Raw genomic sequence first — 27,139 nt, forward strand, 5'->3', positions numbered from 1 at the left:
AAGGGCACCAAATTTGTGGGTCAAAGTACCTGGCAAAAAGGGATGTAGGAATATAGAAATTAGGAGTGGAAGTAGACAACTCAGGTCTTTGAGCTCGCTCAGCCTTTTAATATGATTATGGCTGATCTTATCCTGGTCTCAACTCCACTTTCCTGCCTGCTCCCCATAGCCCTTTATCCAGCTTTTCATGAAAAACATATCCATTTCTTTCTTCAATCTGTTAATTGATTCTGCCTCCGCTGCAGCCCGTGCAGTGAGTTTCACAGATTCACAACCCTCTGAGAAAATTAGTTTCTTGTCATCTCAGTTTTGAACCTACCTCCTCTCACTCGATATCTATAACTACTTGTTCGAAACTGTCCTACAAGGGGGAACATCTGTTAAATGTCCACCTTATCAATCCCACTTAGCATTTTACGTACCTCAATCAGATCCCCTGTCATTCTTCTCAACTCAAGCAAGTATAAGCCCAAACTATTCAACTGCTCCTCGTACAACAGCCTTTTCATTTCTGAAATCAATCTGGTGAATCTCCTCTGAATTTCCTCCCTTGCCACCACATCTTTTCAATTTCTCTTTCTCTCAGGAATGTACTTTAACTGAGAGGTATTTAGTATCTCCCTAAGCATTTCCCACTGTTCTTCAACTGTCCTGTTCATTAATATTTTTGCTTAGCCCACTCAGGCCAACACCTTCCTCAGGCCTGTAAAGTTACCTTTGCCCAACACTAAAACTTTATGATTCTGTCTTCAGTTTTTCAATCCAAATTTGAAACCAAAGCATGTTTGGTCACTTCTTCCAACAGGCTATTTAAGTATACAACCGTTTACCAATCCTTCCTTGTTACGTATTACAAAATCTAAAGTAGCCAGCTCTTTCGTTGGCGCCATGACATGTTGCTGTAAGAAACAATTCCTCGTACACTCTATCAATCCTTCTTTGAGGCTACCCTTGCCAAATTTATTAAACAAGTCAATATGCATGTTTAAATCACCCATAATTACTGTTGTACCCGTCTCACAAGCCCTCATTATTTCCTGGTTCATACTATGCCCTACTTCTGGACTACTGTTCGGGTGCCTGTAAATTACTCCTATCAAGGGGTTTCTTCCCTTGTTTTTTCACTTCCACCCAGATTGTTTCAAAATTTTGGTCCCTAGTGACAATAAAATTACTTAATACAGACTTGATGTAATTTTTAACCAGTAAAGCAACTCCACATCCTACTCCTTTTTGTTTATCCTTTCAGAATATTTTGTACCTTTGGACAATTAACACACAGCCCTAATTTTCCTGTAACCACATTCCAGTAATCCTCAGTAGGTCATCTCTATTTGTCTGTATTTGCGCTGTCAGCTTTATTCTGAAATGACATGGCTTTCCCATGAATGATTATTTGGTTTTTTTGCAATGATATCATTTTTTGATCGTGATGATCCTCAATGCAGAAGCTGGTTAATTGGGGTTAGGTTTTGACTTGAATTAGAAGCTTGTTTTTGGAAATTGTTTTGTTTTGTTGTTGATTCTTTTACAAGAGCAAGAGTAAAAGATTTGGCTTGCTTAAAGGCTTTTTGGAGGTCATGGAGGTCCCTCAGGTCTGTGATAAACTGCACTTAAACCAAACCGTTATCTGTGTCTGGGTGATTACTATTTTTTTCAAAGACACCTGATGCCAGTACAAATATCAAAATTCGTCAAAACGGTACATGTCTCTGTGTAATCAAAAAGTATCCCCACACTTCCACTTTCCTTTAAATTATATATAAAACAGGTTTGTTTTCTGAAACAAAGCAGTCCAAACCTCATTTTTTTATAGTTTGTTTTACAAATGAAATATCTGTAGTCTTCATACTACAGATTGGCTTCTATCTATTAATGAATTCTCAATTCGTATGAGTATATTTCCCTCAACACGATGCACTCTAATTTGATTTGCTAACCTCCTGTGTGGGCTGTGATCAAAAGACTTCTGAAAGTGCAAATACACCATATTCATTGGTTCATTAATGCTACATTCAATGTTCTAAAAAAAGACTCTAATCAAGTTAGTCAAACATGACTTCTGTTTCATATGTTCATGTTGACACTGCCAAGTTTTATCATTATTTTGCAAGTATCTATTTATCACATTCTTTATTGTAGATTTTAACGTTTTCTTTATTACTAATGCCAAAGTAACAAACCTGTAGTCCTCCATTCTCTCTCATTCTCCCTTTTTAATTTTTAGAGTTATTTTTATTGTTACACAGGATTCCCACAGAAGAAGCGGTGAAAGCCCTTAGAATCATTTAGATGGTTGTTCTTTGAGATAGAACATGTAAGTGAGCAGAGTAGGGCCGATAATTCAGTTGAAGGATAAAGCACCTGGTGCCTCACTTCTCTGGCCCTTCCTGAACATCTCACCTGATGGTTGGGCCCTGGTCCTGTCCGGCCGTTGATACAGAGTTCCACCATATTGCCAAATCTTGTGAAAAATTATTTCAGCTCAGTTTCATTAATGTCATGAGGCAGGTTCATGATAAGTAGCAGATGATCGTCTTGCTATCAAAGTGTGCACAATATTTCCATATCCAAGCTAGCTTTCATTGTGACCTTGCTGGAGTCCTGTTGTAATACACAGTGCTGTTCCTAATTTGCTGGTCATATAGCTGAGGATGGGATTTGTCATTTATGGTTTTGTCCATGGTCAGGGCTACTGTATTGGGTCAATGTAAGAGGAATTCCAGTGGTGAAGATAATGCCACTAGTGATCAGTTCTTATTTGTTACTGAAGCCAAGAAAGAACTGAAGCCTTGAGATGGAAGGGATGAAAATTTCATGATGATAATTTCAGCAACTTCTTCCATGAACACGGGATCACGTTTTTCATCTTGGCTGCCCTAGTCCATGTTCTGAATGTACTGTTCAAAGGCTTCTATCCTCCTTTGATCCATTTCCAACCTTAGTCCTCCATTGTTGATGTGTGAGAGTCAGATAGTAAGTATGAGTGAGACAATGAAGTCAAGTGAGTCAATGAATACGATAGATACTGAGAGGGAGAGTGTGAGAAAAGTGTAAGTGTGAGAGAGAAAGTTACCGACTAAAAGAGAGGTGGTGATTAACAGTGAAAGTGAGAGAGAAAGTGAGTCAGTGGGAGAAAGTTGTGTATGTTTTCTTTGTGTCTGTACGTTAACTTCTTAAAAAATGTTCAGCCTTCATGTTATAGCCAATCAGATCTCAGGTAGCTAGTGCTGGGTTTCTTGTTGGAGGGGAATGAAAGGTTTACAAGAAGTCTGGTTTCTTTTTAGAGGATTTTCTGTCCCCCTGAGGCCAATTCCTCCAACCCCACTTCATGCCATGTATTCGCTATTCCTCCTGACCTTCTCCTCTTTCAGGCTGAATATACTGTCCTTGGAAAAGGACTCAGCTTCGTACCCTAATGCCCCCACTCCAATGAATTTCGGGTTCATCATGATTTTGAACTATTTTTCCGCTGCCTCAGTCTCTGCACTCACTTCTTCAGGCAGGATTCCCACCCTTGTTCCACTGATCAATTCACCCACCTCCAGTGTTCACCCTCCACTTGGACTCCTTCCTCTGGCCTCTTACCAGGCCTCGATCTCTTCATTTATAATTGCTGACATGACATTGGCCATCTCAATTTCTCTGCTCCTCTCACCCACTCTCGCCTGTACCCTTCTGAAATTGCCGCAATTCGTTATCTTAGGTCCAACCCTAATTTTCCTATCAAACCGACCAATAAAAGTAGTCATGTTGTAGTCTGGTGCACTGATCTTTACCTTGCGGAAGCTCAACACTGTTCTTGGACACTTCTTCCTACCCACACCCCCAGACCATGACCCCACGTCCGAACATCAAACCAATGTTGCCAGGACTGTTACCCACCTCATTACCTCTGGAGATCTTCCCTCTACTACCTCTAACCTGGTAGTCTTCCAACCGTGGACAGCCTGCTTCTACCTTGTTCCCAAAATCCATAAAGCAGATTGCTCCATAAGGCCCATCTTATCAGCCTGTTCCTGCCCCATTGAGCTCATTTGCTCCTACCTTGACTCCTTTCTGTCTCCACTTGTCCAGACTCTGCCCTGTTCCAATTCCTGTAATGCCCTCCACCATATTGACAGTTTCCAGTTCCCTGGCTCTAACTGCCTCCCTTTCTCCATTGATGTCCAACCCCTGAATCCCTCCATTCCCAACAAGATGGTCTGAGACCTCTCAGCTTCTTCCTTGAGCAGAGGCCTGAACAATCCACATCCGTCACCACTTTCCTCCACATGGCTGAACTTGTTCTCTCACTGAACAATTTCTCCTTTAATTCATCTCACTTCTCCCAAGTCAAAGGAGTGGCTACGGGCACCAGCATGGGTCCCAGTTATGCATGCTTCTCTATGGGGCATGTGGAACAATCCATGTTTCAGTTGTACACTGGCCCTTCCACAACTCCTTTTTCAGCGTATTGATGACTGCTTCGGTGCTGCTTCATACTCCTGCCAGGACCTTGAAAAATTTGTTAATTTTGCCTCCTCTTGGGGCGGCATGGTGGCTCAGTGGTTAGCACTGCAGCCTCTCAGCACCATGGACCCGGGTTTGATTCCCGCCTTGGGCGACTGTCTGTGTGGAGTTTGCACATTCTCCCCGTCTCTGCGTGGGTTTCCTCCGGGTGCTCCGGTTTCCTCCCACAGGCCAAAGATGTGCAGGTTAGGTGGATTGGCCATGCTAAGTTGCCGGAAGTGTGGGTTATAGGGAGATGGGGATGGGTCTGGGTGGGATGCTTCAAGGGGAGGTGTGGACTTGTTGGGCCACACCGTAGGGAATCTAATCTAATCAATATCCACCCCTCTATAACTTTCACATCGTCCATTCTGACCTCTTCCTTCCCTTGACCTCCCTGTCTCAATTTCAGGAAATAAGCTGTTCACTGCCATCCAGCACAAAGCCACTGACTCTCACAGCTACCTTCACTATAGCTTGTCGTACTCCACATACTACAAGGACTCCATCCCATTCTCCCAGTTCTTTCAATTACATTGCAGCAGTTTGGATGATGCCACCTTCCAAAACAGTATTGCTGACATGGCTTGCTTCTTCCATGACTGTGGTTTTCCAGCCACTGTAGTTGATCAGGCCCTCAACCAACCTATCACCCGTGCATCTGCCCTTGCCCCGTCCCACCACTCACAAGAGCATGATTGGGTTCTCCTTGTCCTCACTTCACACCACCAGCCTCTACATTCAAAATATCATTCTCTGCCATTCTAGACAAGTCTAGCAGAATGCCATCTTCAAACACATCTTCCCCTCACTCCTCCTGTTTGCATTTTGCAGGGATCATTCTCTCTGGGATAACCTAATCCATTCCACAACCACCAACACCACCACCCCTCCCCATGGCACCTTCCCATGTAAATACAGAAGGTGCAACAACTGACCCTACACATCCTCCCTGCTCACCATCCAAGGGTCTAAACAGTCTTTCCAGGTGAAGCAGCATTTCACCTGTACCACCTCCAATTTTATGTATCGTATTTGTTGCACCTCATGTGGCCTACTCTGCATTTGACAAACTAAATGCAGACTGGTTAACTGCTTTACAGGACATCTGCGGTCTATGCGCAAGCATGACCCCAACCTTACCTTAGCCAGTCATTTTAACACAGTGTCCTGTGCTCATGCCCATATGTCTTCCCAGACATAGAACATAGAACATAGAACATAGAACATTACAGCACAGTACAGGCCCTTCGGCCCTCAATGTTGTGCCGACCGGTCATACTGATCTCAAGCCCATCTAACCTACACTATTCCATGTACGTCCATATGCTTGTCCAATGACGACTTAAATGTACCTAAAGTTGGCGAATCTACTACTGTTGCAGGCAAAGCGTTCCATTCCCTTACTACTCTCTGAGTAAAGAAACTACCTCTGACATCTGTCCTATATCTTTCACCCCTCAATTTAAAGTTATGCCCCCTCGTGCTCGCCATCACCATCCTAGGAAAAAGGCTTTCCCTATCCTCACTATCTAACCCTCTGATTATTTTATATGTTTCAATTAAGTCACCTCTCAACCTCCTTCTCTCTAATGAAAACAGCCTCAAGTCCCTCAGCCTTTCCTCGTAAGACTTTCCCTCCGTACCAGGCAACATCCTAGTAAATCTCCTCTGCACCCTTTCCAAAGCTTCCACATCCTTCTTATAATGCGGTGACCAGAACTGTACACAATACTCCAAATGTGGCCGCACCAGAGTTTTGTACAGCTTCACCATAACCTCTTGGCTCCGGAACTCGATCCCTCTATTAATAAAAGCTAAAACACTATGCCTTCTTAACAGCCCTGTCAATTAGCCCTGTACTTTGCCTTCTGGTTACTCCTACCAAAGTGCATCACCTCACACTTGTCTGCATTAAACTCCATTTGCCACCTCTCAGCCCAGCTCTGCAGCTTATCTATGTCTCTCTGCAACCTACAGCATCCTTCGTCACTATCCACAACTCCACCGACCTTAGTGTTGTCTGCAAATATACTAACCCATCCTTCTACGCCCTCATCCAGGTCATTTATAAAAATGACAAACTGCAGTGGACCTAACACCGACCCTTGCGGTACACGACTAGTAACTTCCTCCACAGTAAAAACTGAGAATCAGCTCATTTAATATCTCTGCCATCTCCTGCTGTCTATATCTAATATAAGATTTTCTTTTATTTTCTTCTTGCATTTTTAACTGTAATGTGCAAATGCAAAAAGTTGCTGAAAATTTTATACAGCAATGTAGAGCAAGTCTGGCTTCAAAGTAACCAAAGTAATGGCACTGAAACAGGAGCCGGGAATGCAAGCTTAAAAAACAAAATGACATTGAATGTGCAAAGTAGTCCTTGTAGTGGCTGTGATATTGTCAGAAGGGTCTTCAGAAATGATTACAGATGAGCTCAATTCGAAGAGATTCTCCAGAAATAGCACTGACCATCTCACTTTCAAAACTCAATTGCATGAAGGGAGATTGAAAACAGGTGGATTTCATTGAGAAAGTAATCCTTATATAATGAAAGAAAAAAGAACAATTGTTTCAACAGGAATAATAGTACATTGGAAATATGCCATTTAGCCCTTCACACTTGCCTTGTCATTCTGACGGATCATCTCACGTCTGTTCTAGTCCTCAACTCTTCTTCCATGCAGCTCCTCATGGCCCTCAGTTCCTGGATATTTCAATAATCTATTTTTAAATACTCTCAGTGATCTAACCATTACTTTCTAAGGCAGAGAATTCCAACATTAATCACCTTCTGGGAGAAAAAATTCCTTCATATCTCGGTTTTAAATGAATGTCTCCTTATTCTATTACTATATCCCTAACTCAAGATTCCTCTTTAACAACTTCTCAAAATCTATCCTATCAAGCTCCCAGGGAATCTGTGTTTCAATACTAAATCCTCATTTTTCTAAATTACAATGAATAAAGGTCTATCCTGTTTTGCTGTCCATGATAAGTCAACCACTTCATCCCAAAATTCAGCCTAGTGAATCTCTTTTGAACTGCCTCCAATGCCAGTATATCCTTTCTTAAATTTGAGCACCTAAACGAGACGAGAGACTCTAGGTGTGGCCTCGCCCATTCTCTGTAACATTGTAATAAGGCTTCCCACTTTTAAACTGCACCCGTGGAATAAAGGCCAAAGTTAATTTTCCTCGCTAATCACTTACTGCCCCTGAATGCTTTTTGTGTTTCAAGTATAAGAATACCCAGCTACCTCTGCACTGCAATTTTTTGGAGTCCATCTTTGTTGCAGTATTCCAGTGAATCACAGTGCAAACTGGAGGAACAACATCTCATCTTAAGATGAGGTACTATACAGCCTTCTGGAGTTAAATATTGAGTTCTGCATCTTCAAATTGTGAACCAAAATCAATTTCTTGCCTTTCTTTTAGTTTGTTACATTCTGCTATCATGTCCTCTCTCCCATCCCCCATTCCAATGGGACTGTCTGTCCTTTCAAATCTGGCAGGGAACACACCATTTTTCTACCATTTTCACGGTCCGATCACTTAATCTGAACTATCAACATTTTTTCTCCACTATTACCCTACACCCAGCACCCCCACACCCTTCCTCCCAAACTGTAGCATAAATGCTGTCCCCTCTACACTTCAACTCTGATGAATAATCATCTAGATTCAAAACATTAGTTTGCTCTTTAAAGTTTTCGAGAAGATTTGTAGCCCGGGTTGTGGATGAGGTTGTAGACATGCTTGCCAAGCCGGTGGGTTTGGTTGCAAATGTTTCGTCACCCTGCTCAATAACATTGTCAGTGCAGCTCCGGTGAAGCATCAGTGTTCTATCCTGCTTGTTTTCTATATGCCTTGTATTGCTGGGATGGTTGGTATTACTTCCGGTTCTGTTTCTCAGTGGTTTGTACCAATTTGTTTGTTGATGGAGTTCTGGTTGAAACAGTTTTTCTTGAAGGGCTATTCTTTTCTTTGTTATGGTATTTTGTTATTGTCTGCTGATGGCTTGTGCCAGTGTGGATGTCCATTCCTTGCCAGATACACGAATGCCAACCAGCCACCAAGAGACACGAGCAGTTCTAACTGGGGTCACTACACACGGCCAATGAGGGACATGAATTCCACTGAAACAACACGTGTTTAATAGCACAAGCCAAACATGCCAGGGATTTCCTGGAGGCCTGGTGTCCCAACTGGAACTCCACCAACAAACAGGTTGAATTAGACCCTGTGTACAAACCACTGAAAAACAGAACCAGAAATAATACCAACCACCCCAGCACACCAAGACATTTAAATAACAAGCGGGATAAAACATTGATGCTTCACCGGATGCGCACTGACAATGTTACCTCACAGGTTGAAGAAATGTTGGCCAGTTGGTTAAGATTAGGAGACATTACTTCAGGCGAAAAGTAAACGACAAAACCACTGGCTTGGTGAACATGTCTACAACTTTAGCTTGTCTTCTGTCCATGGTTACTGTCTGACCCGCTGTGATGTCCAGCATTTGCTATTTTCAGAACAGTGTCAAGATTCTGCAGGAATTTGCTTCTAACATTGCAGCTGTATTGGGTTTCTTAATTTCTTGCTGTACCTGCATACTAACCTGTAATTCATGTAGTAGGACGGCAAGATCTTCCCGGATGTCAGCTCTCTGCATGTTAGGCTTCAGTACCTTATTGACAAGGAGACCCAAATCCCTTTGCAATTCTATGCTTTTCACCTTAAAAGCTTTAAAACATGCTCTGCACATTTGTTCTTCCTACCAAGGTGGATAATTTCACATTTGTCTACATTCTATTCTATCTGCCATGTTTTGCTCCATCACTCAGTCTGATTTTACACAAAGTGATTATTTTACCTCACTGCTATTTCTTATTTCCTTCTATAAATTCTCCTGACTCTGCTTTTGATGCACCTATAATCATCTTAGCCAAAGCTTTCCTTTTAATGTACCTTTGGAAGCTTTTGCAAAACTTTTTTTATTTTGCTAGGTTGTGTTTGTAGTCTGTTCTTCTCATTTTCTTGCTCCTCCTTTGCTGAATTCTAAAAACTTGTCAGTCTTCATTCTTAGTATAATTTCTGGCCACTTTAAAAGCCTTCTTTAAAAACCTTATAAAATCCTTAACTTTTTTTGTCAGGCGCAGCTGACTGACTTCTTTTGAATTTTTGCACTTTGAAAGACTATACAGCTTCTGTAAACCATGCAATAGATCTGTAAAAACTATCAATTACTTATGTACGGTCATGCCTTTTAAAACATTTTCCCAATCCAGTTCAGCCAACTTGTGCCTTGTGCTTTTGTAATTTTCCTTATTCATATTTTAGACCCTTGCCTCGATTAAACTACGTCACTTTCAAACATAACATTAAAATTTGATCATGTTGTGGTCACTTATCCCTAAAAGGTTCTTTTACAACAGAATTATTAAGTGCCTTTTTTTCATTTCTGAAAATGAGATCCAAAATAGTCTGAGATAACAGGGTTAAAATTGTTTCAGAGATAGTAGGAACTGCAGATGCTGGAGATTCTGAGATAACAAGGTGTAGAGCTGGATGAACACAGCAGGCCAAGCAGCATCATAGGAGCAGGAAAGCTGACATTTCGGGCCTACACTGTTCTTCAGAAATGAGGGAGGGGAAGAAGGTTGTGAAATAAATAGGGAGAGAGGGGAGGCGGATAGAAGATGGATAGAGGAGAAGAGAGGTGGAGGTGGCAGAAAAACTGCTCAATGTCCAAGCGTGACTGGGATTCGTTGATGTGTGGGTGGAGGGGGAAACAAAGGTGCGCCCTTTACTGAGGACTGACTGTTCGTCCTCAGTAAGGGGGAGATCTGCAGGGGATGGTGAAGACTCGGCAGGGCTGGGGGCTGCTGTCTCCTCTGGAGCTGCTGGCGGTGGAGGCGGTGGGCGGTGCGGCATTGGCATCGGCTATGGGCGGAGTTGCGTCGGCGGTGGGCAGAGATGTGTCAGCATGGGCCATCGCTGATGCCGATGCAACTCTGCCCACCGCTGACGCCGACGCAACTCTACCCATCGCCGACGCTGACACAACTCCACCCACCACTGATGCCGACGCAACTCTACGCATCGACGCTGACACAACTCCGCCCACAGCCAACGCTACTCCACCCACAACCGTCATCACTCACCTCCTCCACAGAGTGGTAACAGTGGCTTCATAAAGAGCAAGAGAAAAAGCAGAGTCAGGCAGTTTCTCAATCAACATGAGAGAGTGGGTCTTGAAAGAGAGTAGAATAGATCTGCTCAAGAAGGGATGGCAGGAGATTAAAACAAATGTGTAGCAGAAAGTCCTTTGAATTAGTCTGATTCTGTAGGACCTAAAGTGTGAAATCAGAGGAACAACAATTAGGTGATCGGTACGTACTTTATTCCCATGTCTCTCAATTGGCCAGTTGGTTTAAATCAGGAAACGTTACTTTAGACGAAAAGTAAAGCTGAAGGATTCAACTTTAAAATGTTTAACATCCAAATTCATCGATTAAATAGATTAGAAATGGCCAAATGTGTTGCAGCTGTTGTCTGTCAGAGTTTGCGGATGCTGGCGCAGTCCTTGGTACAGCAAGTGCTGGTTCCTCAAGAAAATTTGGCTCAGAATTGATGAGCTAGAGTCTGAGTGGTAAACACTGCGATATATTAGGGAGGAGGAGAAGTACCATCCCATTGTTTCAGGAGACAGTCACACCCCTCAGATTAATTTCATCAAATTTCTTCTGTGTTGGGCAGACAGCAAGATACAACTGCAAGTGAGGCAGGTTGGGTGTCCAAACTTTAACTTTGGAGAAGTCTTAGCCATTGCTCTTATTGAATTAGGCATGATGTTCTTGCTGTCAGTATGGATGAGGGCACAGACTGCAAGGAGGATGAGCAACCTGACAACAGGACTGTGATACTGAGTACCATTCATCTGGGGAGAAGAAAGAGAAATGGTGTAGTACTAGTAGTAACAGTCATAATAGTAGTAGGCAATTGTATAGTTAGGTAATTAGGTACTGTTCTCTGCAGCAAGGGCAAGAGTCCTGAAGGCCAACTCAGTGCTAAGATTCAGGACCAATTTTAGGTGAAAACAAACTTGGAAAGGAAAGGGAAAGATCCAGTTGTCATAGTCCATCTAGGTACCATCAACGTAGGTAGGGATTTGAAAGAAGTTCTGCCGAGGGATTACAGGCAGCTAGAACATAGAACAGTACAGCACAGAACAGGCCCTTCAGCCCACAATGTTGTGCCGACCATTGATCCTCATGTATGCACCCTCTGGGTTAAATTAAGAAAAACAGTACCACAAAGCTAATAATTTCTGGATTACTATCTGAGCCACATGCAAATTGCCAAAGGATATATCAGAGAGGCAAATGGATGACTTAAAGATAAGACTTGGGAGAATGGGTTCCGCATCGTGCACCAGTACTGGAGAAAGAGGGATCTTTTCTGTTGGGAGAAGAGTCATTTCATCCAGTGATTGGGTGAATTGTATAAGTGGGTTTCTTATAGGGCTTTGAACTAAACTGTGGGAGGACGGTTCCGTTGAAGAGAAGTTTGAAAAAAATCAAAAAGAAACAAGATAGCACATGTAAAGGATAAGAAGAAGTAAATGATAGTCAAAGTGAGATGGGAAAGGGTAGAAACTTAATGCAGAAGAGTACAGAAGAAAAATTAGAACCAGAGTTAGTAATAATTGTCAAAATTATTACAGTTTTTGTAATAGTTCAGACTCTTTATCTGACTGCACACAGCATTTGTAATGAGATAGATGAGTTCACAGCCCCAACAGAAATAAATGAATATGACTCAATTGTACATACAGAGAGGTTTTTACTACATGACCAAGACTAGGAACTCAATAGACGAAAAGGAAAGGGAGATGGAATAGCTTTGCTGATGATGCAAAGTATCAGTGCAGTAATGAATAGTGATACAGGTGCAATAGATCATAATGCTGAATCAGTTTGAGTGAACATAAGGAATGGCAAAAATGAAGAAACCATTGGTGAGAGTCGTCCATAGGCTCCCTATTATTGGCTCACTGTAGTGAAGTATAAATTGGGAAATAATGGAAGCATATGTAAGAAAGGTACAATAATTGTATTGGGTGATTTTAATCTGCATTTTAACTGGATAGTTCAGATGGGAAGGGTGACAGACTGATGAATTTCTATAGCTGATTAGGGATTGCTTTTTAGAGTAGTATGTTGCAGAACCTAACAGGGAAAGGTGTAGTAGTATGTAATGAGGTAGGATTAAGAAGAGATCTCTTAGTTAAGGATCCTCTGAGGGTTAGCAATCATAACACAATAGAATTTCAAATTCAGTTTGAGGGAGAGCACCCAGCGGACCTGAACTTGCATAAGGGCAATTACAAAGTGTGAAGAAAGAGCTGTTTAAAGCAGGCTAGGAAAACAGTGTAAGGAGAAAGTCATTGGATGAGCCGTTTCCTGTCACCAGATATTTCATAGTGCTCATCAAAAATTTATTCTAGTGACAAAGAAGAATTCAATGTAGGATAAACCACAAGTAATTAGCAAAGACAGTCAAAGAGATTATCCAGTGAAAAACTAAGGCATACAAAGCAGTGAAAACTAGTGGTAGGTCAGAGCATTTGGAATTTTTTAAAGAACTAATAGCAGATGACTAAAAAACTAAAAAGAAGGAGAAAACTGATTATAAAAATAAATTGGCAAGAAATATAAAACAAACAGCATGAGCTTCGGGGGATATATAAAAAAGAGAGTTGCTAAATTAAGTATGACACCCTTGGAGATGCAAATTGGGAATTGATAACAAACAGCAGGGAAATGGTAGATCATTAAACCAATATTTTGTTTTAGCTTCCATGGTGGGGCACACAGCAAAGATGTTGTAAAGTCTCTGTATGAAGCAGCAAAGTATTTGACAGCTAACAGGACTAAAGGCCAGCAGACCTAACGGTCTGAATTCGAAAGATTTCAAAAGAAGTGACTGCAAGGGGAGCAGTGGCATTCGTTAACATATTTCAAAACTCAAAATATTCTGGGAGGTTTCCAGCAGATTGGAAAACTGCTAATGTGACATCCCTGTTCAAGAAGAAAAGGAAGCAGGAAACAGGAAACTTAGACCAATTATCCTAATGTGTTGTTAGGAAAATGTGCAAAGACGTGGCAGATTGAGTTTACGTGAGAAAATATGAGGTCATGTGTTTGGTTTGAGGAAGACTTATTTATATTGAGAGATTCTAAAAATGTGCAGCACAGAGGGATCAGGGCGTGCTTTTTCCTGAATCACAAGAAGTTAGCACACTGGTGCAGCAAGTACTACAAGGTCCGAAAATACTACGGTGTCCTGAAGATAATCATTTGACTATAGCAATAAAAGCAATAAAAGCTAAGGAGATGTGGGGAATATATTGTCATTGTGATTGCAGATAAGGAAAAGTTAGTAATTCTAAAATATATAAATTGATTAATTTGAAACTAAAGATCAAAATATCAAGATTGCTACAGCAGAATGTAGATGGACTGGAGAGTTGGGTAGATAAATGGCAGATGGAGTTCAATCCGGGCAAATGCGAGGTGATGCATTTTGGAAGATCTAATTCAAGAGCGAACTGCACAGTAAATGGAAAAGTCCTAGGGAAAATTGATGAACAGAGAGATCTGGGTGTTCAAGTCCATTGTTCGCTGAAGGTGGCAACGCAGGTGAATAGGGTGGTCAAGAAGGCATACGGCATGCTTTCCTTCATCGGACGGGGTATTGAGTACAAGAGTTGGCAGGTCATGTTACAGTTGTATAAGACTTTGGTTCGGCCACATTTAGAGTACTGTGCACAGTTCTGGTCGCCGCATCACCAACAGGATGTGGACGCTTTGGAAAGGGTGCAGAGGAGTTTCACCAGGATGTTGCCTGGTATGGAGGGTGCTAGCTATGAAGAGAGGTTGAGTAGATTAGGATTATTTTCATTAGAAAGACGGAGTTTGAGGGGTGACCTGATTGAGGTCTACAAAGTCATGAAGGGTATAGACAGGGTGGATAGCAAGAAGCTTTTTCCCAGAGTGGGGGACTCAGTTACTAGAGGTCATGAGTTCAGAGTGAGAGGAGGAAAGATTAAAGGAGATATGCATGGAAAGCTCTTTACGCAGAGGGTGGTGGGTGCCTGGAATGCGTTGCCAGCGGAGGTGGTAGACGCAGACATGTTAGCGTCTTTTAAGATATATCTGGACAGGTACATGGATGGGCAGGGAGAAAATGGACACAGACCCTTAGAAAATAGATGACAGGTTAGACAGAGGATCTCGATCGGCGCAGGCTTGGATGGCCGAAGGGCCTGTTCCTGTGCTGTAATTTTCTTTGTTCTTTGTTCTTTGTTTTCTCTTTCCAGAAAAAAGAAAATGATTTAAATCAGTTCTTTGGAATCCAAGCTCCTGACACGATATTTGAAAAGTACACTCAACTTTTGAATATTGCTGAGAGAACATGTAGCTATACTGGATTGGAAACAATCTCAAAGTCAACAAGGTATTATTGATCGAGTGTAGTACATTTAATGTAATTATATTTTTATTGAGTTATCAAAGATCTCAGTTCAACTCCTCAACATGCAGTTACAAAATTCACTCTGACATAATTAGTTTAATTCAAATTGGAACTAAATTTTGATTAAATGTGAAATTTTAGAATTGTGTACAGTAATTTTAGATTCCAGTCTCTGCTGATAGTATGTAGAAATATTCTCGTGAGTTCAACACATCAACAAATTGAACAGAATTGCTGGACTAGATCAGTTAGTTCTGACCACAAAGCTAGCCAAAAATCTAGGGCTGGATTTTACCAATTAGGTGAGGAAGACATTCAGGCTGCATAAGTGATGGGACTGTGATTTTTTGAGGGGAAACTAATAAGAACTGGCACCCAAAAACAATCTGCCAATTATAGGTGGCAGGCAGCTTGTTAATTGATGGCAGTTTACTTGTACATTTACAGAATTCAGGTAGGCTACAAAGGAAGAACTTTAGCTCAATAGAGGCAGTCAATCATAGACAACATGGTATTTGACAAGTTTTATGGAGTTCTTCAAGGATATAATGAACGGGAAACCAGTAGGTGCCATGTATATGAATTTGCAGCAGCCATTTGAAAGTGTGTAATGCTCGGGTCCTCCTGTGGCGCTTTGATAGTGTCCCTGTCCCTAGATCAGGAGGCTCATGTTCAAGTCTCAGCTGCTCCAGAGGTGTGTAACAATTTGATTAGGATGCTCCTCAGAGGGGCGGTGTGGATTGGATGGCCAAGTGGCCTGCTTCAACATTTTAGGCATTCTACAATTCTATGAATATCTCTGAACAAGTTGATTAGAAAAATAGTGTTCATCATGAAACATTACTACACAAAATAGGAGCTTGCCATATTGTTCGTAGTGTATTAGCAAATATTGAGGATTGGTTAACACAAAACAGAGATTTGGGATTAATGAGTCCACTTAAGGTTTTACTCGACAGTTCAAGAACCAGGCGAATCCATATCACGATTTTTGGCAAGGTTAAGACAACTGGCGGAGGCACGCGATTTCGGTTGAACCCTAAGTGAGATGCAATGTCCAAATGTTCTCCCCCTCTGCTTGCCATTTAAGAAACCTTAGGATTAGATGGACACGGCAAATATTGCAGCCTTGATGCAGTAATGCCTGAAGAAGAAGATGAATTTGGCCATGGCGCTCCACACACAAGAGAAACAATATGGTCAGGAGGAACCAGATCTGGTGTGAAAACGCTCCAGGAGAAGCTGCAAGAAAAATAACCAGTCTACATCCCGCGATTTTGGAGGGATGTAGTGATTGGAACAATGTCAGCCAGGTGGATCTCATTGAATATGAGTTCGCTGTTTAGAGTTGTTAACCTGATCCAAACAGGGAGTCCTGGCTGACAGATATAAGTAGAGGTGAGAGGGGTTCTCCTCACTCAAAGATCCGGCTCTGTGCTAGCTGGGTCAGTGTCATGTATTATGCATTTTAAATAAAGGGTGAGTTGGTGATGGGATACTGGTGTTCATGGAATTATTTCACTAACCACGTGCAAAACAAATGTTGTGAACATTTAACATTACCGATTGAGACTCAAACCCGTTTTAAAAGCACTGCATATACAGACATCTATGGAAAAATAAAGAAAAAGCATTGGTGTTGTGGGTGGAATGAAAATACTGGAGAAACACAATTCAATAGCATCAGTCCATAAGATTTGATGTGTCTTAAGATGTTCCTTTTGCTTCCAAAGATCTTCTATTCTTCAGTCTCCTTTCTGGATTATTTCATTTGTTCACATGAAGCACAGGATAGTTGGTGCATTAACTGTAAAATCTTTGAATTTTTGGTTAAAGATAATATCTTACAGCAACTGATGGAAGAAGATAACTGACATTCTTTGGGCTTTAGTTACTTTATAGATAAAAACACAGAAGCTATTTCTTCAGCAGCCTAGAGGCTTTTCTTCCTCTATTGGAATCACCCAAATCTAGGAGTCAGTCAGAGAATAGTTGTCATTTGATACCCACAACTGTTCACAATTGCACAAAACCAATCAGCGATCTGTTGCAAAACTAATCTCACTCTTCTTATAAACACGGGTGCCATGGCATCTTCTCTTTCCTTTCCCACTGCTTGCAAAGTAACAACGTAAACATAACTCACAATGAGTTCCAGGTCTGTTTATTAAAGTGCAGCCATTCCTTCCACAATCTTTGGTTTTAAAACAGTCCTCTTTTTCCATTAAAGTCCACAATCATAAATAGGAAAAATTGGAAGATGCAGTCTTCACAGGAGGTTGCTAGATTTTTGAAATATCAGGAAGTTGAGGGCTATGATGAGCTGGCATGAAATAGGAGTTGAGGCCTGGGACAGGTAGAACATGATCTTGTTGAAGTCAGGGCAGACTTGTAGAGTGGAATGAGCTTCTCAAACACCTGTTTATTATTTTGTTATCACAGAATCAGCTGTGATGATCTAACTGCTGACTAATAACTTGTATAACATTACTTGATTCCTTTTGTATCAGAGATAATGGGAACTTGTGTATCTCCTGGATTCAATGTTTTTTTGTTCAACTTGTTTTTGTACACTTAAAGATTTCATTTCTTATTTCTTGGTACAAATTTTCATGTTTTTGTTTCTTTTTAAAAACTGGTTTTAATTTATCTTTTTACAAAAGAAATTCTAGCACCACTTTTCTTCCATGTTGATATGTTTAGCTGATAGCAGTAATCATTGTGTATTTTACCTTTTTTCCATTATTTGTCTATGGTCTTTGCCATTTTCTTTACTTTTCTGTTTATCGGTGCTTTTTTTAAAATATAAGATCATTGTTTTTAAACCGTTTTCCTAGCCTCCTAACTTTCAGAAAGCCTCCATTTATTTTAGCATGTGATGATTCAACTTTCCTCTAAAATACTGTTGCATATCATACGTCTAAAATATTTTTGTTCCAGAAAGATGTCTCAATGTGGTTAACATCAGAAGCAAAAACAGAAATTAGTGGAGAAACTCAGCATGCCTGGCAGCATTTGTGCAGAAGAAGCAGATTCCTGTAACCCTAACATCAAATCCGCCCTCTAACATTTGTTTAAATTGAATGCTGAGTTATTGCACTGAATATGCATTATCTAAATGACAGGCATTTCCCCACTGGTTTGGTGTCTGATAATATGTGTTATTTGCACCCAATGGCCACTGGCACAGTTGTCTAAAAGGAGCAATTTATTGGGTTATAATGGAAAGAATGAAATCGGTTACTTTCTGTTTTAACTACACAAACTGTATGTATTGTACAGTCAAAGAAAAAGTAAAGACTCACTTGTGTAGCTGAAGATAATGTTTTAATTTTGTATTTATTTCAGAATTCGAATTATCAACTTTATTCTTCAGAGGACAACTGTCCCAAATTGTGGTAAGAATATATAATTCAATCAAAAATGGAGACAATCTGTGTTACAAACATGATCATTTGCATTTAACAGAAATAGATTTTTAATGTAATATAAAAACAGAATATCCTGTAGAAACTCAGTGGGTCTGTCAGCTTTTGTGGAGAGAGAAACAATGTTTCCAGTTCACTGACACTTCTAAGGTACTTTTTGTATAGCTTACAAGACACTGCACAGAAAGCATTGGTTATATGCAGTTATTTGAAACTACCCAAATGCTCCAGCAATTGGACAGAATGCAGAGAAATTGTACTTTTTAAAGTTTAATGTTGACCTTGATCCCTATATGCCAATGCACTTGACAGTGGGCCTTTTCTATGACCAATGATCTTCCTATCTACAATATGGATATCTAGAATTCTGCACTTGAAGACTTTAATGATATATTTTTCAACACATTGATTATCTACTAAAGCTTTCAGTCAGCTTGAGTTGCATATCATGCCACTTTTCACTAAGTTATGTTCAGATCTGTTTAATTTCCTGTAATGTCAGTATTTACTATCTGTGCTAAAGTTAGTTAACCTCCATTTCCAGTTAACTTACGGATATCCTAGGACCCTTCTTTAACTTCTTTTATGTTCCTTTTTCAATGCTACTAATTGCTACTAGTAACCTTAAAACCCTGGCCTCTGTTTTTTTGTTGGTTCCACTCTTCAATTCCAATCCTCAATCTAATTTAAGTCATTTGCCCTCAGTCTGCATAACCTTCATTCTTCTGAGCGAGCAATCATTCACTTACTTGAAGACAAAAATTCACTTAGGTTTTTCACATTTCTAATTATAAACTGCATTTTTTTATTCTTTATAATCCTAGCTTTAACCTACTGATGTTCAAATCATAGAGTTATACAGCCTTTCATATATCAAGTCTGCATTGACCTACCTACAGTAATTCCACTTTCTCGCACTTGGCCCATTTCCATGAATGTTATGTCATTTAAAGTACTAATGCATGTACCTTTTAAAAGCTATGAGGTTTCCAATCTCCGCCACATCCCAGGCAGTGCATTTCAAATACTCAACACTCTCCGCATGAAAAATATTTTCCTCAAATCCCCACTGGACTTTCTGCCCTTCACCTTAAAATAATGGCCCCTTTTTGTTGATCCTTCAACTAAGGGGAACAGCTGGTTCCTGTCACCATGTTGATGCCCTTCACCTTAAAATAATGGCCCCTTTTTATTGGTCCTTCAACTAAGGGGAACAGCTGCTTCCTGTCACCATGTTGATGCCCTTACATACTTCTATCCGGTCCCTCTCAGCCTTTCTGCTTTACAGAAAACAACATGGATCTATCCAGCGTGTCTTCACGCTAAAATGTTCCATCCTAGGCAACATCCTGGTGAACCTTCTCTGCACCTCCTGCAGTGCAATCACATTCTTCCTGCTGTGAAGTGACCAGAAATGCACACGGTACTCCGGCTCTAGCTCCAGCATAATCTCCCTGCTCTTATTATCTATGCCATGACTGATAAAGGCAAGTGTTCCATATGACTTCTTAACTTCTCTATTAACCCGTCCTGCCACCTTCAGGGATCTTTGGATAAGCATCCCAAAATCTCTGTTTTCCTCAGTGTGCAGCTCCTAGTGTCCTGGCCTTGAGTACTCCCTTTCTTGTTACTGTAACTAAAGTGCATCATCTCATACTTCTCAGGATTAAATTCCAACTGCCACTGATTGGCCCATCTGACAAATCCATTTATATTTTCCTGTAACCTAAGACCTTCCTCGTTATTAATCACCTGGTCAATCTTCATGTTATCCACAAATTTAGTTCTTGTATCCCCACATTCTCATCTACATCATTTATATATATGTATAATGTCAACAGCCTGTCTTTATATGACTAGCCCTGACTAGTGAAAGCAACATGGATGAAAACCTTGTATTCTTCTAGTGTTCTTCATATTGCTGTTGGAAAAGTCAGATCCCAGAATTAAAGCTAGCTTGATAGATTCTATTTTAAAATTTTAATGTGATGGTCATTTACTGAAACAGAATCATACGAAGGTGTAGATTTTCTTTGGCAATAAATCACAATTTATTACATAAAAGCAAAATGATTAAATAAAACGAACCAAGCTATCTAAATATACAGTTTCAAATAATTCAAACCACACAGAAAAGCCAAGTTTACATCTGTTCCCCAAAAACATCACACTATAGTTTCAGATTTAGAGACATTACCCCTCTGTTTCAGCTTTTTGTTTGACTCAGCTGATTCTTCCAAGTTCTGTCCTGAGAACTAATGAAATCTTCTTACATAAATATGCAAAACTGGGGGCTCAGACCTTCTCAGTGTTTTAACAAACTGCTGATTTCTAACTAACTACTGGTGGCCTGGACGTTACTCAAATTAACTTCCTACTGCTGTAACTTTTTTCCTGAGCCATTCTATACTTCTTTCTAGAAGAGAAAGAATATTGTCCCTCACTTTCCAGTTATGTATTCTCCAAACTGCTCAAAAACTTCCAATCTATGCGTTTCCTATGCCAAAATCAATCCTTAGTTATTCTAAATTAGAAGCAAATGACTGTCTCTTAACGTTTATACTCCTGTCATAATTCTAGCACAGGACAAACCACCTTCCATTAACATTGGAGAGGTTCCCTGCTGCTTGCCATCTCATGAATTGCGTCATGGTTTCAGAAAGACATTGATATTTTAAGGCCCCTCGCAAAAGTAACCTATGCTGTCATATTGAAAACAATCTCTAATATATACACATATATACATAAATCAGGCATCACAATTGATTTTGGCTATTTTATGTACTTAACACAGTGAAACAAGGGTTCACTGTTCCACTTCTTGCTTCCAATTTATCCATTGTCTCATATTTTCTATTACAGACATGACTCCAATCCATTACAGTCAAGGGAGACATAGTAGGATGGTTCCCTTTTTTCTCTACTTCTCACTTGGCTACAAGATCATAAGGTACAGGAGCAGAATTTGTCTAATAGACCCGTCAAATCTGCTCTGCCATTTGATCGTGGCTGACAAGATGTGTTTAAAAGTAGGAAGCATTTTAACTCTCTTTGGAGTGCTGTGACTCACAAGAACAGACAGAAGACAAATTTTCTCAGAAGTTTGAAAAAGAATAAATATTTCTTTCTTATCACCTAAATGTAGTTGCAGTGGGAGCAATTTCCACATACACTGTCTGTGGCAATGGGAAATGAATAAAAAAATACTTAAGGACTATGCTGAAGCCTGCTAGATTAATTCCATTCATTCCAAGAAATCCTGACATCTTCCCTGGAATATTGCCAAGTTTACTGCCTTCCGACCATCTGAGAAAATTCAACCAATTGCACTTAAATGGAAATTCAAAAATACCAAGTCCTTCTTCAACTTATTACTGTGGACTCAAACATTTTAAAACTTTATGCCTTCCCGTTTTCTTCATCTAATACAACCAACAAGCTATTAAAATTCATTCCATAACTATTTATTTTTCCCAACTACTTGTGCCCTACAATAGGTAAAGGTACTCTAGCTATGATTTTCAATGATAGAATATCCATTTGCAGGTAAGATGAATGCAGGGAATTTTGAGATAAACATGATTTATGGACTGAAAGTGGTTACATGGTCACAAGGGTTCCTCTTTGCATGATTGAAGCTGTTTCCTTTTGCATTGCTTGGACATAAATACATTATCTTTCCATAAAACAGGAGGTCTTCATGAATTTCTAAGCAATAAGACATTTGAAACAGCCTTCCCACTTCATGAGGTAAATACTGATGCTTGTATTGTTAAAACAATTTTTTTTGGTTAAACATCCGAAAGAATTAAATTATTTAACATTTAAAGAAGAAACCTTTTATATGATGGAATTTTCATGGTAATTTATTAGGCTTAGAATTCAGGAAAATAATGGTGCCATTCTATACTGCTGCAGAAACTTATAGTTTGTAATTTCATCTTAATAAAGTCAACCAGAAACAGAATACGATGTTGAAAGAATATGCATTGCTCCAGTTACATTTGTGTCCAATATACCTGCCCTACAACAAAACTTTTAGCCAGAAATGCATTTTGCATGCACCACTAATGAAAAGAGTTAGGAGACTTGTTAGAACCAAGAAATTATCACCAGTATTATGCATCTTGGACTTTAGATTACCAAAACTTATTTTATTGCAGTAATGGTACTTGAAAAGGAGGAAGTGTATATTGAAGATGGTGCTTGGTAAATGACAAATAGATGTAAATCAAGAATGTGGCAAAATGGTCTCACTACATATAAAACAATTGAAATAAACAGGAATAATTATCACCAAGGAATCAGAGATGAGGTAAACTCCATTGCTGGGCAATGGCTATGTAATTAAGGCATTATTCTGAACTGGCAGTTATGCTGAGCTAGAAGTTTGGTTCCATCATGCTGCAGAAGCCAGATGCTCTATCAATGGCATGTACTGGACTTTGCCACAATCTTCACAGTGCTAAGAGCATAATACATATGAGGTGTGCCGTTGTAAGGGCACTAGCAAGTATTAGCTGTGCCGACACCAGAAGCATCCCAACTAGCCAGATCATTATTTTAGAACACTGTTCCAACTGATCAGATGTTGATCTACTGAACACATATGCCATCAACTCTTAAAATATGTATTCAGCTGGAAGAGGCACACCAGATGAATGCTGTTTAAAGGGCTAGATACCCAACTTGCAGATAAGGTGATCTTTACTAACTACTGCTATTGCCAAGTTTGTCAAAGTATTTTTGGAAGTATTGTGCTGAGTTGCTGAATTTTCCTTTGCAAGGGGTTTTGCTGCATTCTCACAGGAATGACAGAGCATTTGGTGACCTGTTGACGAAAAGGCTGCTGAAGATATGGAAATACATAATGTAGTGCTGGAGGAACATAGCAGGCCAGGCAGCATCAGAGGAGCAGGAAAGTTGACGTTTCAGGTCGGGACCCTTCTTCAGAAATGGGGGAGGAGAAGGCGACTCTGAAATAAATAATGAGAGGGGGAAGTGATGATAGAAGGTGGATAGAGGAGTGGATAGGTAGAGAGAAGACAGACAGGTCAAGGAAGTGGGGATGAAGCCAGTAAAGGTGAGTGTAGTTAGGGAGTTGGGATGGGGGTTGGTCAGTGAAGCGGGAGTGGTGGGTAGGTGGGAGGCAAGACGGACAGGTCAACGAGGTAGGGATGAGGCTGGTAGATAGGAAGTGGGGATGGGGGTTGGTCGGTGAGGTGGGAGGAGCGGATAGGTGGGAGAAAAGACAGGCAGATCAAGGAGCCGGGGACGAGAGGGTCTGGTCTTGGGATGAGGTCGGGGCTGGGGAGATTTTGAAGCTTGGGAAGTCCACATTGAGCCCATTGGGCTGCGGGGTTCCCAAACAGAATATGAGGTGCTGTTCCTCCAGCCTTCGGGTGACATCATTGTGGCACTGGAGGAGGCCCAGGATGGACATGTCGCCTGAGGAGTGGGAGGGGCAGTTGAAGTGGTTCGCGATTGGCAGATGTTGTCATTTGTCATGAGCTGAGCGTAGGTGCTTCACAAAGCGGTCTCCAAGCTGCCGCTTGGTTTCTCCAATGTAGAGGAGGTCACATCAGGAACAGCGGATACAATATACCACATTAGCAGATGTACGGTGAACATCTTTTTAATGTGGAAGGTTTTCTTGGGGCCTGGGATGGAGGTGAGGGGGGAGGTGTAGGGACAGGTGTAGGACTTCCTGCGGTTGCAAAGAAAAGTGTGGTGGGGCTGGTGGGGAGTGTGCAGTGGACAAGGGAGTCACGGAGAGAGTGGTCTCTCTGGAAAGCAGATAAGAGTGGGGAGGAGTCAGATTGCAGGTGGCAGAAGTGGCGGAGAATGATGCGTTGAATATGGGCCTGCTTCCCCTCCCCATTTCTGAAGGAGGGTCCAGACCCGAAACGTCAGCTTTCCTGTTCCTCTCATGCTGCCTGGCTTGCTGTGTTCATTCAGCTCTACACTTTGTTATCTATGTATTTAATTGGTTAGCTGTTTGTTTGTTCCCATTGTAACTCCCCTGTGTCTGACTGTAAGAGACCTATATTTGTCTTCACCAATCTTTTTCTGTTCACACACTTATAATCTTTATGTTCCCCACAAACTTATTCTTGTACTCTATTTTCTCTTTCTTAACCCTTTGTCCTCCTTTGCTGAATTCTAAACAGCTTCTAGTCCTCAATTTTTAAAAAAAATTCTTGTTCAATTTCTATGTCTCTCCCTTGGATCTAATACTATCTAAAACTATTTCCTTGGTAAGCTATGATGTGGCCACCCATCCTATGTATAATCTGTGATTCTTTAAAACAATAAAGGTGCTTTATGTAAGGGTGGTGAAAATCTCTATTTAAATTTATTATATTAATTGTAATGTTTATAATCTAAGTTATGCATGTATTTATTTAAGCCCAATGCATGGGTTAATTGGAATACTGTGATCAGTAATTCACAGAAAGAAATCAACTCTACTTTAAAAACAATTCCTTATGTTATATAATACTAAATATTTAAGAAAGAGCAATAACTGATTCTACCTGATTTCTTTTTGTTCTAGAAAAAAATTTGGAACGAAGAACACCCATTTCTGCATAACTGGGCTAATTGGAAATGTTTGTTAGATGCACAACCAATCAATGAGATAAGGTGATATTGTAATCTGGTGTGATCAAATCATATAATTACACTAAAAACTGCATTGGGAATGGGGGGGGAGCAGGCAGGTGGCACACAACAATTACAGTATACGTTAATTATTTCTGGAAGCATGAGCATAAGGGGACATTAAATATTCACAAAGAAAATTGAATGATACAGTGGTAGAACATGACTGAGACTCGTGAGGTGATTGAAAAACCAAAGGTAAAAGTTCACATTTATTGGCAACATGGGGATATCAGAGCCAATAAAGATCAATAGGAAATAAAGGAAGTAATATGTTAATTGAAATATAAATAAATATAAAATATAAAACAGTTAGATAGCAAAAAATTATGTGTGCAGAAATGTCAAGAGGAGCATCATAGTGTTGAATGTTCAGTTGAGGTGGTTTGAGCACAAAACCATATACTGCTTTAAGATTAAAAGGACATAGGTGAAAGTTCCATAGGTAAAGGAATTGAAAGCAATATTTATAAAAGAGAAATACAATTAACATATTTCTTAAAACAATCAAGAAAAATGTAGACAATTTTGGAAAGCATTGAAAAGGTTAGAAGGAATCAAATAGAATTATGCAGGTAGTGTAAGGAATAAAGAATTTTATAAACTAATTGAAAATAAAAAAGTCAATTAAGTGGAAACTAGACAATTCAGAAAAAGGAAGATTCTATGGTGAATGAAAGTATAGTGGAAATAACAAAAATGTTTACATTGCTATTTAAAAGTCACAATGTATGCAAGAATCTAGGAAGGTGTGCAAACATTACAGTTGTATGTTTTATCTTACACTGTTAAGGGAAGTCAGAAAGGAGCTACCAATTGACTCGATTGTACAATGGGACCAAAGAATATCCAATAAAAAAGCTGTCAAATAACTGAGAAAATAAGTTAGGGAATTGTTACTTTAACACAATGTCAGTTGTTACAAAGCCTACAGAGCATTCAGAATGACAGGCAGAGAGACCCCAAACTGCGTTCAATTGAGTATGTATGTATCTGACAATATAAATAGAATTTTGAAGCAAAGCTGACACACAAGGTTCAGAATTTGAGCAGTTCAAGCACGTAACTTGGGAAGTACATTTCCAATACGATTAACAGCAAGTGTGCACATGCTCCTGACAAAATGCTGACATTGATATTAGTTAAGGTGATTCTGGCATCAGAAGTTCAAGCTCAAAGATTCAAAATAGCAGAATAATTTACAATAAGTCCCTGCTTAACCTTGAGTTAGTTAGCACTGTTTCACTTCAACATAGTTCAAGAAATATTATGATTTAATACTGCAGGCTTCCCTTTCACTTTGCTCACCACAGAGATCCTGTTCTGTAGCCTGCTTGCAAACATGACCAATCCACACAATTCTATCCCTTAGTGCCTCTACTATTCCCAATTGTTGACCTTGCCTCTCTACAGGATTTGAACCTTTCCCTAGGTCTCATTTGCCCCCAGAAGTTGCCCCACCACCGCTTCACCCCCACTAGCCTTGCCTTCTGACCTAACCATTTACTTTAGGTCTTGGGGTCTGTTCTTCTTCAGACAACACCCCTTGCCCCATTAAGAACTTGCAGTGAAGACTTGGGCTAAATCTAATGGCTAGGTTGGTCAGTGCATATGGCCTTGGGACTTCACCTGCTACCTCTGCTAATGAACTTCTGTCACTAGATAGATCATGGTCCATCTGAGTAATTTACAGTATTGGTAAGTGTATTTTCATAAAATAGTTTGTGTGTGGGTAACCCCTTGGAACAGGGATAACATAATCTTGTGGCAAGAACCAAGCCCCGGAGTGTTTTAGCGTAGAGAAGTTGTTATGCCACAGCTACCACATGGTTCTGGCTAACTAGGAAACCTTCCCATTGTTTCTACCTTGTAACAAGCATTTCAGACACATTTACAGATAGTTAACACCTGTTTGAAATAGTGTCATACTGGACTCAAAACATCAACTATTTCCCTCTGTACGTGTCCTCCCAGACCTGCCGGATTTCTTCAGCATTTTGTTTTTATTTT

The 27,139-nt window shown here is 40.2% G+C and overlaps 1 protein-coding gene across 1 annotated transcript in view; it reads left to right on the top strand.

The window, feature by feature from the left end:
- Positions 1–10,444: 10,444 nt before the first annotated feature.
- Positions 10,445–27,139, top strand: part of LOC125459486 (anoctamin-9-like) — a 170,566-nt gene continuing 153,871 nt past the window's right edge. The window contains exons 1-5 of the mRNA XM_059652224.1: positions 10,445–10,678; positions 14,884–15,020; positions 18,387–18,436; positions 22,158–22,216; positions 25,023–25,111. Of these exons, the coding sequence (XP_059508207.1) occupies positions 10,445–10,678; positions 14,884–15,020; positions 18,387–18,436; positions 22,158–22,216; positions 25,023–25,111 (569 nt within the window). The remainder of the gene's footprint in view (positions 10,679–14,883; positions 15,021–18,386; positions 18,437–22,157; positions 22,217–25,022; positions 25,112–27,139) is intronic.

The sequence above is a fragment of the Stegostoma tigrinum genome, chromosome 17, assembly GCF_030684315.1.
Source record: "Stegostoma tigrinum isolate sSteTig4 chromosome 17, sSteTig4.hap1, whole genome shotgun sequence".
In the NCBI taxonomy this organism is placed as follows: Eukaryota; Metazoa; Chordata; class Chondrichthyes; order Orectolobiformes; family Stegostomatidae; genus Stegostoma; species Stegostoma tigrinum.